At 39.4% G+C, this 12,120-nt stretch overlaps 3 protein-coding genes across 7 annotated transcripts; 2 read left to right on the top strand and 1 right to left on the bottom strand.

Annotated features, from left to right (window-relative positions):
- The first annotated feature begins 275 nt into the window (after positions 1-275).
- Positions 276-4,520, top strand: LOC111480294 (auxin-responsive protein IAA16-like). 5 transcript variants are annotated; one of them, XM_023125253.1, is made up of 5 exons: positions 276-300; positions 1,281-1,769; positions 2,952-3,223; positions 3,364-3,511; positions 4,206-4,520. In XM_023125253.1, coding segments are annotated over exons 1-5 (981 nt in total). In that variant the 5' UTR covers positions 276-298; the 3' UTR covers positions 4,276-4,520. The 5 variants fall into 5 exon arrangements, with proteins under 5 accessions (XP_022981021.1, XP_022981020.1, XP_022981022.1 ...); XM_023125254.1 differs by lacking the exon at positions 276-300 and having other exon boundaries at positions 1,192-1,414; positions 1,496-1,769; XM_023125255.1 differs by lacking the exon at positions 276-300 and having other exon boundaries at positions 1,193-1,414; positions 1,511-1,769.
- Positions 4,521-5,528: 1,008 nt separating this feature from the next.
- Positions 5,529-7,605, top strand: LOC111480253 (pentatricopeptide repeat-containing protein At3g62890-like). The gene has a single exon (XM_023125191.1). It carries the CDS (start codon positions 5,655-5,657, stop codon positions 7,539-7,541), a length of 1,887 nt encoding a protein of 628 aa, XP_022980959.1. The 5' UTR covers positions 5,529-5,654; the 3' UTR covers positions 7,542-7,605.
- Positions 7,606-8,303: 698 nt separating this feature from the next.
- Positions 8,304-10,929, bottom strand: LOC111480305 (serine/threonine-protein kinase Aurora-1). Its single transcript, XM_023125267.1, has 9 exons — positions 10,799-10,929; positions 10,403-10,522; positions 9,762-9,908; positions 9,561-9,656; positions 9,350-9,445; positions 9,152-9,248; positions 8,949-9,066; positions 8,791-8,863; positions 8,304-8,690 (listed from the first exon to the last, which is right to left on the bottom strand). Exons 1-9 carry the CDS (start codon positions 10,832-10,834, stop codon positions 8,589-8,591), a joined length of 885 nt encoding a protein of 294 aa, XP_022981035.1. The 5' UTR covers positions 10,835-10,929; the 3' UTR covers positions 8,304-8,588.
- Positions 10,930-12,120: the final 1,191 nt, after the last annotated feature.

The raw sequence follows: 12,120 nt of genomic DNA on the forward strand, positions 1-12,120 counted from the left end.
TTATGCATTTTACTTATTATAAATAAATAAATAAATAAATAAAATTAATAATTTGCCACGTTTTGGTGAAGGTGTCATGTGTGATGTTATGTGATGTTGATGAGAGCAAATTCAAGCAGTTCGCTGCACTTGAACGAATCCGCCATGTGAAAGCTCAACAGTTCTATTCCGTAGTGCGGATTCACCCAAAATGAAATCGATCTGTGTCGAGTTTCTCCTATTGCTCTACGGATTGAACACGCTCCTCCACCACCACTAAGGGACGGAGCCATGATTTCGACATCACAAAGCATTCTAAATGTTCTTAGTATCTTTTTCTTTCCCCTTTAGTTTTGATCTCTTTACGCATAAAGATAGTGGGGTTCCATGGCTTAACCATTTTCTTAGTGCTTTTTTTTTGTTGCTTTTCTTTTGCTGGGAATTTTAAGTTTGATGCTGCAAAGAACAGTTATCTAATCTACTCGTCCCCTATCCTTATTTGTCGTTTTGTAATTGAATCCACTGCCTTCTTTGCATCAGCTTTTACTGATGCACACTAACTGTTTGTGATTTGTCCTCATCCAAAACTATGGGGTGAAAAGATGCATTATCGAAAGTTGTGGCGACTTCTAACGTGGTATCAGAGTTATACCCTTAATTTAGTCATGTCAAGTATCGAGTAAAGAAGTTGCTAACCTCGAAGTTGTAGTCAAAAGTAATTCAAGTGTCGAACAAAGGGTGTACTTTGTTTAAGGGCTCCCGAGAAAAGAGTCAAGCCTCGATTAAAGAGAGGCGGTTCAAGGGTTACATAGGCCTCATGGGAGGCTTTATAATGTACTTTGTTCAAGGAGGGAGGCTTTATAGTGTACTTTGTTCAAGGATTATTGAGGATTGTTGGGAGGGAGTCTCATATTCGCTAATTTAGGAAATGATGCTGGGTTTATAAGTAAGGAATATATCTTCATTGGTATGTGGCCTTTTGGGGAAGCCCAAAAACAAAACCATGAGAGCTTACGTGAGAGATCCTACATCGGTTGGGGAAGAGAACGAAACACCCTTTATAAGGGGTGGAAACCTCTTCCTATCAAACACGTTTAAAAACCCAAAAAGGACAATATTTGCTAGCGGTGAGCCGTTGCAACTTATGTTCAAAGTGGACAATATCATACCATTGTAGAGATACGGGATTCCTAACCTATATATAGAAATTGATTTGTGTTTCAAGTTGAATTTGTAAGTTTTCCTTAAAAGAAAAGAATGGGCAGGTGTCCTGAGCTTCTTGATCTGATCTCTATGAACAGGGAATGGAAGTTGACTAGAAATGGTGCTGAAAGCTCTGTGAGTGAGAACAATAAAACAGAACTGAGACTCGGATTGGCAGGAGGAGAAGGAGAAGAAAGCAGCAGCAGCAGCTTGAATGGTAACCATGAAAGTGGTGAATTTCTTGTCTCTTCTGCTAAGCTTTTTCCTTGTTGTTTGAACATTAGAAGCAACAAAAGGTCGGTTTATGAAAAAGCTGAAGGCATTGCAGGAAATGATGAATTCCAACCCCACAAGCTGATTGCTTCCTTACCATCTTCAGCTTTTCAAAGGGAAGCACACAAGCTGGAGTTGGTGCCATATTTGCAACATTTTTTGATGACCCAGAACCTGGAGTTGGTGTCAGAGGAGCCATCAAAGGCATGCAGTTTGAGAACAGCTGAGTTTCCTTACTTGAATGGGCAATCATGTCCGAACACTGGTTCTGTTCCTGCTGATTCATCTCAAGAACCTAAACACCATCACAAAAGGTTAGTTTGCTAATCCTGTTTTCTACAAATTCATGTCACTCAAGATATCATGTCACTGAAACTGATTGCCCACGTCGGTTGGAAAGGAAAACGAAACATTTTTTATAAAGGTGTGAAAACTTCTCTTTAGTAGACCGTGTTTTAAGAACCTTGACGGGAAGCCCGAAAAGGACAATATCTGTTAGCGGTGGCTTGGACTGTTACAGAAACTTTGTATTTCCAGACTTTGTATTTCCAACTTTCTCAAATTGTTTTTTTTGTTTTTAAGATGAAAGTTAGACTGTTTTCTTTCTGGTTTAAGCTGCTGCTATCTTGAATCTCGAAATACATACCCACCACTAATCGATATTGTCCTCTTTGGATTTTTTCTTCTAAGCTTCGCCTCAATGTTTTAAAACACATTTGCTAGGGAGAGGTTTCTACACCCTTATAAGGAATGTTTCGATCCCCTCTCCAACCAATGTGTGATCTCACAATCTACCCCTTTGGACCTAGTGTCCTCGTTGGCACACCGCCCAGTGTCTGGCTTTGATACCATGTGTAATAGCTCAACCCACCACTAGCAGATATTGTCCTATTTGGTCTTTCCCTTTTGGGCTTCCCCTCAAGGTTTTAAAACGCGTCTGCTAGGGAAAGGTTTCTGCACCCTTATAAAAAATGTTTTGTTTCCCTCTCCAACCAATGTGGGATCTCATAATCCACCTCCCTTGAGGGCCCAACGTTCTCACTGGCACTCCGTTTGGTGTCTGGCTTTGATACCATTTATAACAACTCAAACTCACCACTAACAGATATTGTCCCTTCTGGACTTCCTCTCAAGGTTTTAAAACGCGTATGCTAGGGAGAGGTTTCTACACCCTTATAAGGAATGTTTCGTTCCCCTCTCCAACCGATATGTGATCTCACAATCCACTCCCTTGGGGTAAACGTCCTCGCTGGCACACCGCCCGGTGTCTGGCTCTGATATCCCGTTTATAACCATCCAAGCCCACCACTAGCAGATATTGTTTTCTTTGGGTTTTGCCTTTTAAGCTTCCCCTCAAGATTCTAAAATGCGTCTGCTAGGGAGCGGTTTCTACACCGAACTAGTTTTAATTCTAAAACATATATGACCAGAAAATTTTGAAGGACACAAGTAAACTAAGTTGCTAAATGCAAGGAATTTCAACATCTTGATAACAGGGCATCGGCTGCATCAGCTGTTGGTTGGCCCCCCATCCGTTCATCCAGGAAGATCTATGTTATCCCCCGCTCTTCAAAGCCTAACCCTCTTGAGTTGTCAAAAGCTGTGAAGGAGGGGAATGGCTCAAAATCCGACTGTTGCAGTGGACAAATGTTTGTTAAAGTCTGTATGGATGGCGTTCCCATTGGAAGGAAACTGAATCTCCAAGCCTATAATAGTTATGATCAACTCTCTGCTGGCATACACGAGCTCTTCCACTGTCTTCTTGCAGGCAATCCTTCAATCCCTTGCATTTAAACACTATATATCTATTAATCTTATAAACGCTACTTTCACCGAATCAAATGGCTATCAAACGGGACCTAAGTAATAACTACGTGTTCTTATGTTCTTCGTTCTAATTAACTACAGCACAAAAAGGTTATCTGGAGGCTGAGGAAGGGAGAAAGATGGAGGAAACAACAACATTTTCTGATTCCAAACAGATGAACGGGATGTATACTCTGGTTTACTATGATAATGAAGGGGACAGAATGCTTGTTGGTGATGTCCCATGGAAGTAAGCATTTCCCACTCCTGATCTTTTAGTTTTATGTCATCTATCATTTTTGTAACGGCTTAAGCCCACTGCTAATAGATATTGTCCTCTTTGAGCTTTCCTTTTTGAGATTTTTAAAATGTGTCTGCTAGGGAGAGGTCTCCACACCTTTATATAGAATGTTTCGTTCCCCTCTCCAACGGATGTGGAATCTCACATTCCACCCCCTTCGGGGCCCAGCGTCCTCGCTGACACTCGTTCCTATGATTGAAGATCTCACAATCCACTTCCTTTCGGGACCTAACGTTCTCGCTAACACACCACTCCGTGTCCACCCTCCTTCAAGGCTCAACTTCCTCGCTTGCACACCGCTCGATGTTTGACTCTGATATCATTTGTAACAGTCCAAACTCACGGCTAATAGATATTGTCCTATTTGAACTTTCACTTTTGGGCTTTCTCTCAAAAGTTTTTAAAACTTGTCTACTAGGGAGAGGTTTCTACGTACTTATAAAGAATGTTTCATTCCCCTCTCCAACCGATATAGGATCTCACAATTTTCCCCGTCAAATCTAGTATTTTGCATCATTCTAAACACTTTCATTAAAATGCTTCCTTGATTGCTGTTCATCAGTTCATGTAACAGGAGCTCTCTTTCAGGCATTACTTAAGCTTTCTTTTTATGGTGAGCTTATTAGGCTTCATTTTCATGCAGCATGTTTGTTTCCACTGTGAAGAGGCTACATGTGTTAAAGAGCTCTGCCATTGCCACCGAAAAGAAGTGAATTTCCTTTCAAAATTCAAACACATTCATCTGAAAGGTACTGGAAATGTTCTTTTCAAATCTTTCAGAGGTTTGGCTTAGAATAGCAGCAATTTTGGGTTAAAGAGTCGATGCCGGTTAGGTTTGGCAGTGTAATGAAGCTGCAACTTGTAAGCGCAGCCTGAGCTTTTAAGGTTGAGGCAACTGCTGTTGTGTGTGTGCACATATTTTGTTCTGTTTCTTCAGAATGATATGAGTTTTGATTTTGAATTCTCTCTTACTTGGTCTTAGAAATTCATTCGTTTTAATTCATTTACATCGTGATAGAACACGAAGGACTCTAACATTGGCATAGCTTAACGGTTTAAACATTGATACTTTTTCTTGAGATCGACGGTTTGATCCCGTGCTCCACATTTGTTGAACTAAAAAAACACTTACGAACAAGGGCAATAGAGTCAATTTCCCGACATCGGAGACAAAAGTCCAAAATTAGCCTTGTGGGAGTTATTTACTTTGAAAAGGGAAATGGGGCTAGAGATTACTGGATTTTTTGTCTTTTTTGTCTTGAGTAACTTCTGTCTTCAATGTTCGTTATAACTTCCTAACAAACAAAGTACTCTCTTACTATTAGCTCAAACTCATTACTAGTAAATATTGTCCGTTTTAATCTGTTATGTATCACTGTCAGCTTCACATGTTTAAAACATGTATATTAGAGAGAGATTTTCCATACCCTTATAAGGAATACTTCGCTCCCCTTCCAATCGATATAGGATCTCACAAACCACCTCTCTTGAGTGTCTAGTGTCCTCGCTAGCATACTATTTGATGACTAGCTCTGATGCCATTTGTAACACTTCAAGCCCACTGCTAGTAAATAATGTCCGTTTTGGCCTGTTACGGTCGCCGTCACCTCAGTTTCTACACCCTTATAAGAAATGCTTCATTCCCCTCTCCAACTGATGTGAGAATTCATTATCTCCCCTTAGGGCCCAGCATCCTCACTAACACACTGCTCGATATCTGGCTTTGATACTATTTGTAACAGACCAAGCCTACCGCTAGCAAAATATTGTCCACTTTAGCCTGTTACATCTTGCCGTTAGCCTCACGGTTTAAAAATGAGTCTACAATATAAAAGTTTTCACACCCTAATAGAAAATGTTTCGTTCTCCTCTCCAATCGAGATGAGATCTCATAGATTTAATTCCTAAACTTTCAAAATTAAAATTTTAAACAAATTTACAATACCTGGTTGGATGCTCTATTTGAATTGGAAGCGGTTCCTCAGCCTTCGAACTTTGTCGGCCAATTCGTCTAATCACCCTGGCTGTCCTTCACGACTACAACCACCGCAGAATCATCCACCTTCTTCTACGATGCGCCGCCCAGCTTTCAATGCGTCAGCTTTTCGAAATCCAAGCCCAACTCCTCGCCTCCCCCATCCCCTCCATCGACCCCAATATCGTAGCAGTCAAGTTCATCGGCGTTTCTTCCTCCCATGGCAACCTGCGCCATTCTGTTCTCGTCTTCAATCACTATCTTACTTCTCCGAACATCTTTGCCTACAATGCTCTTCTCAAAGCCTTCGCTCAACACAACGCTTGGCACAAGACTATTGCTTACTTCAATAACCAGTTGGTAATGCCTGATGCACCAAACCCAGATGAGTATACTTTCACTTCTGTGCTCAAGGCCTGCGCTGCCCTTGCCCAGGTCCTTGAAGGCCAAAAAGTTCATTGTTTTGTGACCAAATATGGCTGTGAATCCAATCTGTTTGTGAGGAATTCACTGGTGGATTTGTATTTTAAGGTGGGTTGCAATTGGATTGCCCAGAAGCTGTTTGATGAAATGTCTGTGAGAGATGTTGTTTCATGGAACACTTTGATTTCGGGGTATTGTTTTAGTGGAATGGTGGAGAAAGCCCGGATGGTTTTTGATGGGATGATGGAGAAAAACTTGGTGTCCTGGTCGACGATGATCAGTGGCTATGCAAGGATGGGCAATTTAGAAGAAGCACGCCATCTGTTTGAGAAAATGCCAATGAGGAATGTGGTTTCTTGGAACGCAATGATAGCTGGGTATGCACAGAATGAGAAGTATGCAGATGCAATTGAGTTGTTCAGGCAAATGCAGCGTGAAGGCGACCCGGCACCCAACGATGTAACGCTTGTTAGCGTACTCTCCGCTTGTGCACATCTTGGTGCTCTTGATCTGGGGAAGTGGATACACAAGTTTATAAGACGAAGCAAGATGGAAGTAGGGCTGTTTTTAGGGAATGCATTGGCAGACATGTATGCAAAATGTGGATGCATATTGGAGGCCAAGAGGGTGTTTCATGAAATGCAGGAGAGAGATGTGACTTCATGGAGTATAATAATTATGGGGTTGGCTATGTATGGCTATGCAGATGAAGCATTCAAGTGCTTTGATGAAATGATTGAAGATGATGGTTTAAAGCCAAATGATATTTCCTTCATGGGTTTATTAACATCCTGCACTCATGCTGGGTTGGTTGATAAGGGGCTGGAGTATTTTGACATGATGGCTGAAGTTTATGGTATTACTCCCAAGGTTGAGCACTATGGGTGTGTGGTCGATCTGCTTAGTCGTGCAGGGCGTCTTGATCAAGCCGAGTCTTTGATTAACTCTATGCCTATGCTGCCTAATGTAATTGTTTGGGGTGCACTACTTGGTGGTTGTCGGATATACAAAGATGCAAAACGAGGAGAATGCACGGTTCGACACATACTTGAACTAGACTCGAGTCATTCAGGAAGTCTTGTGTACCTGGCTAATATTTATGCTTCAATGGGTAGACTGGACGATGCAGCTAATTGTCGGTTGAAAATGCGAGACAACAAGTCAATGAAAACTCCTGGCTGCAGTTGGATTGAGATCGATAACTCGGTTTATGAATTTTTCATGGGGGACTTGTCGCACCCTCAATCTGCAAAAATATACTCAATGATTAAGGAATTGAAGTGGAAGATGAAACTTGCGGGATATAAACCAAAGACTGACCTTGTGATTCATAATATAGATGAAGAAGAGAAGGAGGATGCTCTTTCTACTCATAGCGAGAAGCTCGCCCTTGCATTTGGGCTTATCAATACCAGTGAGGGCACTACAATCAGAATAGTTAAGAACTTGAGAGTTTGCGACGACTGTCATGATGCAATGAAAATAATCTCGAAAATCGTTGAACGAGAGATTGTAGTGCGAGATCGAAGTCGTTTTCACCATTTCAAAAATGGTAAATGTTCTTGTAATGACTACTGGTAATCTGGGGTTGTGGTGAATGCAAACTTTTCACACTATCTTTAATGACATAGAGATTGTTTAATTACCTTTCTTTGTGTTCTACATGTTGAGGAAAACAAACAGATGCCAAGGAATTACAGCTATGAGAGGAAAGTTCCGATTGAATCATCTTAACACGAGCCTCGACCATTGGAAAAACGTGTTCGTTATTTAGGGAAACAAAGATGCAGTAAACTTCAGAAAAACGAACAGAAGCTTGTAATTACATCTTTGCAAGGATCAGATTACTGGTTTCAGTACTCATAACGGCATATCCTACGCTCTAAGAGAAGGTATGTAACATTTCAAGCCCACCGTTAGTAGATATTTGTCCGCTTCGGTTCATTACCTATCGCTATCAGTCTCACGGTTTTAAAACATTTCTATTAGGGAGAGGTTTCCACATTCTTATAAAAAATAATACTTCGTTCCCCTCTCCAACCAATGTGGGATCTCACAAGGTACTAATTAAAAACCCCAGTCCCTACACAATGAGTTATTGCCTAGCCTTTCGATGATCATGTTGCACTGACCAGTCGCTTCCATAAGAAGAACAAGACCCTAAACATCATAGAACAAAGTTGTTATGCTCCTAGTATAAAACTTAATATCGATCACATAGGTTAGAGATTCGAATCTTCCATTCAACTAATTGTTGAACGATGAATCTAAAAACATGACAGAGAGAACAAGTTACAAAGAATTATTAAATTTTGCTATGCTTATGTAAAAGGTCCAATTCCATAGCAGGTGAAACCAACTGCTATTAGGAGCACAGCATTCTCTAATCGTAAAAATTTGCATGCCAAGCTACCATCAATTGTTTGTACACATCCAACACAAACATGTTGAAGAACAGATGAAGAATTGGGAAAACAAATGGGATGACAATTGAATGGATATTTATCAATTAGTAATTGTTTACAATCTCTCAGAGACTCCGATTGCGCTGATGCTACACACACAAGTAATGGAGATCAAATTTTGAAGCTTTGTTGTTTCAAATGGCTATTGTAACAAGGTTGAATCTCAACTCTTATATACACCAGATAGCTCTGCATTTTGGACAATCCAAGGGTGTTCGAGAACTTTGTGTAGTGGCAGCCGTTGAGAACAATCCTTGACAAGCATCTACATGGAAAACAACAAAAGCAAAACATTTGTTCACTCAATACGATAAAGATAAATATATTGGCTGTGTTATCAAACGAGATATGCAAGGCTATAATACCTGACTGATGAGGTCCTTTGCAGTCGAAGAAATGATTGGCCTTGGAGGAAATTTCAAATCTACTTGCACAATTCTGCAGGTTTGATCATATAAAATTGTATCAACAATGGAAAGAACCTGTTTTATAACATCAGATAAAAAGCTTCGATCAAATCTACCTCCTGTATGTGTCAGAGTGTTCCTTGGCCTCAAATGGGGGTACCCCATAGAGGAACTCATAGCATAGGACACCAAGACTCCAGATATCCACACTTGCATCGTGTTCCACGCTCTCCACTGACAAGACGACGAGTATTAAAGCAAAACGTAAACGGACATTTGAAAGATAAGTGATTGTGATATCCGGTCTAAGTATACATACCCATTTCAGGAGGCAGATAATCCAATGTCCCGCACATAGTACGCCTACGGTTAAATGTGTGCACCGACCATCCAAAATCTGCTATCTTCAGTTCACCCTGTGAAAGGAAAGCCTCATTTGCTTAGCCCCAAAGAGAGAATCCAACATTGATAACTGAGAAACCTAGAAGTCAAATCAAAATGAAGCCAGCAAGCAAACCTGGGCACCAATTAGAAGATTTTCTGGTTTGATGTCTCTGTGAATTACATGTTTTCCATGACAGTATATGAGAGCCCTGGCCAACGATGCAACGTACTGTCTCATGCAACATAAATTTAAAACGTCATTAGAACAATAAATATCCTACGCGTATGCTGTAACTGAAATTAGAAGAACCATGAACCATGGCATCATGGAGGGGAGAACTTACAGTAGCAGCACGTCTCTCACTGAAGTATTTGCACTTCTGTAGTTCCTTGTAAAGCTCACCTCTGGGAGCATATTCCAGTACCAAATAAATTCGTTTCTGTAGCAACAACATTTAAGGGGGAAAGATCAGCGGTTGAATATTTCATTGGACAACTTTAAATTATTGGATTCATTGTAGAGACTTCCAGAGAAAATACAATACTTGATCGTAGAAATATCCATAGAGGCGCAGAATGTTAGAGTGTCTAAGATGACTCTGTATTTCAACTTCCCGGCGAAGCTGATGCTCAACCTGAGACTGTTGTAACTGGCTCTTGAATAAGACTTTCAGTGCCACAATGTGATTACTCTGTTCGAAATTCACGGGAATCAAGTCAACACTCACAAATTATGAGAAGAAATCAGCACACTACGTAGTAAGTTACGATCTTCTCGGGTAACAACGCGCAAAACCAATATCATTTTACAGTCTTAGCTAGTGTCTGGTCTATGAAGAAACATAAATTTCTGATGAACATTCCCGGTTAGGAACCAGAAAAACAAAACCAGACCAGAAAGGATCAAAACTGATAGCTACTTCTGGTTCTCCTTCCCTTTAAAATGCTAGGAAAAAATAAAATAAAAATAAAACTTTTGAACTGTAAAATCCAAGAAACCAATATTGTTTTGATTTTGAAGGAACATGATTGTTCTTTTTGAATGAGATCCACAAACAAAACGAATATAATATCTTTCAGTCCCAAGTTCCTTAGTGAACTGAAATTTATTAAGACTTTTTGAGATCAAAAGCTTGCATAGTAACGAAAATCACAAAACACGTAAGGTTGAGTGAGTAAAACGCACCCTCTTTTCTCTAGCTAGATAGACATGTCCGAACTTCCCTCTTCCGAGAGGTTTTCCAATGTCAAAGTCGTTAAGCGTCCATCTTCTCTTCTCGACTGCAGAGGCCTCCGTAGTGGTGATCTACAAAAACATTTTTACATTCAAATTCCTGTATCTTTCAAAAACGATCCATCTTCCTGGAAAAATAGTCAACTACCAAACGACAATTTGAAACCCTAACTCGTTGATTTCTTTACTACAAACACGAAAACTAAAGTCCTCGTTAGTTACTGAAAGAACGGACACGTCCTGGTATAAAAGAGAGAGAAAAACGAAATGAACGATTCAATCCTAATCTTGAAAAAACGAACGCGAAACCACACAAATCTCAATCACAAACATGCTACAACAAATTACCTTCTCCTGTGGTTGGTTCTCTGCAGCGATCGCCATGAGAAAGAGAGGGAAGGAGAGAAGAGAGAATCAGATCGGATGGCGAGAAGAGACAGAAAGTGAGACGAGGAGCACAAGGCAAACGAAATCTGAGTGAAAGGAAAAGATATAGAACTTGGCAACGGTCGAATTCTAACGGGCTGCCACGTGGCGCATGCCGCTCAGTGATAAAATTTCAAATTTTCAGAATTAAATGTTGTACATCGCCTGTAGTGAGCGTCCCCATGTGAAGAAGTCCTTTCTGTGTAACGGTCCAAATTTTAAAATAAAAAGCAAACTATTTTACTTAATACTCATATATAATAAAACGTTAAATTAATAAAAATATATTATTCAACTTTGGGTTTTAAAAATATTAATAATACTTTTCAATTTTCAAAAAAAAAAAAAAAAAAATCTAAAAAATATCAACTTTCAAATAATTTTAAAATAACTTTTTATATATTTATTTGGAAATTTAAAATTTTAATTTAACTTAAATTAAAATAATAATAATAACACAATTCAACGTTTATTATTTGGATGGAATAATTGGGATTCATCGAGTTATCAAGTCATATAAACGGACAAACTAACACAAAACCTTACAATTTTGTAATTTATTTAAACATTTTTAGATTTTTAATTTATAAATAATTTTTTCAATTAATTATACGCTTAATATTATATTTATTTACTGTACAGTTTGCACACTAAAATTTATAAGTTCGTTGAATTCCATTATATATATCAAATATTCTAATTTTCTTAACAATTTTAAAATTATTATAGTTTGGAACTTCGAAATTGGACCTTCCTTCTTTTCGCACTATGGGCAAAATTGAATTCAATTGTCAACTGCTCCTATCGTAAATAGGATTGACTACGGATTTGAGCTATAGCACACGGTTTCATAAAACCGTACGATTTTCCCGATCTAAATAAAACAGGTTTTACATGAAGAAGATTTGGCTCAGCATGTTCTATTCGATACGGGTAGGAAAAGAACCCAACTCGGTATTATTAAAAAAATAGAGAAATCAGAACCCAGTCAAGATGATACGGATCAACCCCTTCTTCTTGTGCCAAAGATCTTACCATTTCCGAAGGAACTGGAGTTACATCTCTTTTCTATTTCCATTCCAGAGTTTTTATGTGTTTCCACGCCCCTTCGAGACCCCGAAAAATGAACAACTTTTCTTCGGAACACATACAAGATTCGTCATTGCAAAAAGGATAATGGTAACCCCACCATTAACTACTTCATTTATGAATTTCATAGTAATCGAAATACATGTCCTACCGCG

This window comes from Cucurbita maxima, unplaced genomic scaffold, assembly GCF_002738345.1.
Source record: "Cucurbita maxima cultivar Rimu unplaced genomic scaffold, Cmax_1.0 Cma_Scf00006, whole genome shotgun sequence".
Classification (NCBI taxonomy): Eukaryota; Viridiplantae; Streptophyta; class Magnoliopsida; order Cucurbitales; family Cucurbitaceae; genus Cucurbita; species Cucurbita maxima.

Coding starts and splice junctions, on each gene's coding strand:
- LOC111480294 (XM_023125252.1), top strand. CDS start 1,237: ATGGGCAGGTGTCCTGAGCTTCTTGATCTGATCTCTATGAACAGGGAA. Junction 3,224..3,363: donor CTTCCACTGTCTTCTTGCAG/GCAATCCTTCAA, acceptor AATTAACTACAG/CACAAAAAGGTTATCTGGAG. Junction 3,512..4,205: donor GTTGGTGATGTCCCATGGAA/GTAAGCATTTCC, acceptor ATTTTCATGCAG/CATGTTTGTTTCCACTGTGA.
- LOC111480305 (XM_023125267.1), bottom strand. CDS start 10,834: ATGGCGATCGCTGCAGAGAACCAACCACAGGAGAAG. Junction 9,657..9,761: donor ATGGATATTTCTACGATCAA/GTATTGTATTTT, acceptor TTGTTGCTACAG/AAACGAATTTATTTGGTACT. Junction 9,249..9,349: donor ATCTTCTAATTGGTGCCCAG/GTTTGCTTGCTG, acceptor TTCCTTTCACAG/GGTGAACTGAAGATAGCAGA.
- LOC111480253 (XM_023125191.1), top strand. CDS start 5,655: ATGCGTCAGCTTTTCGAAATCCAAGCCCAACTCCTCGCCTCCCCCATC.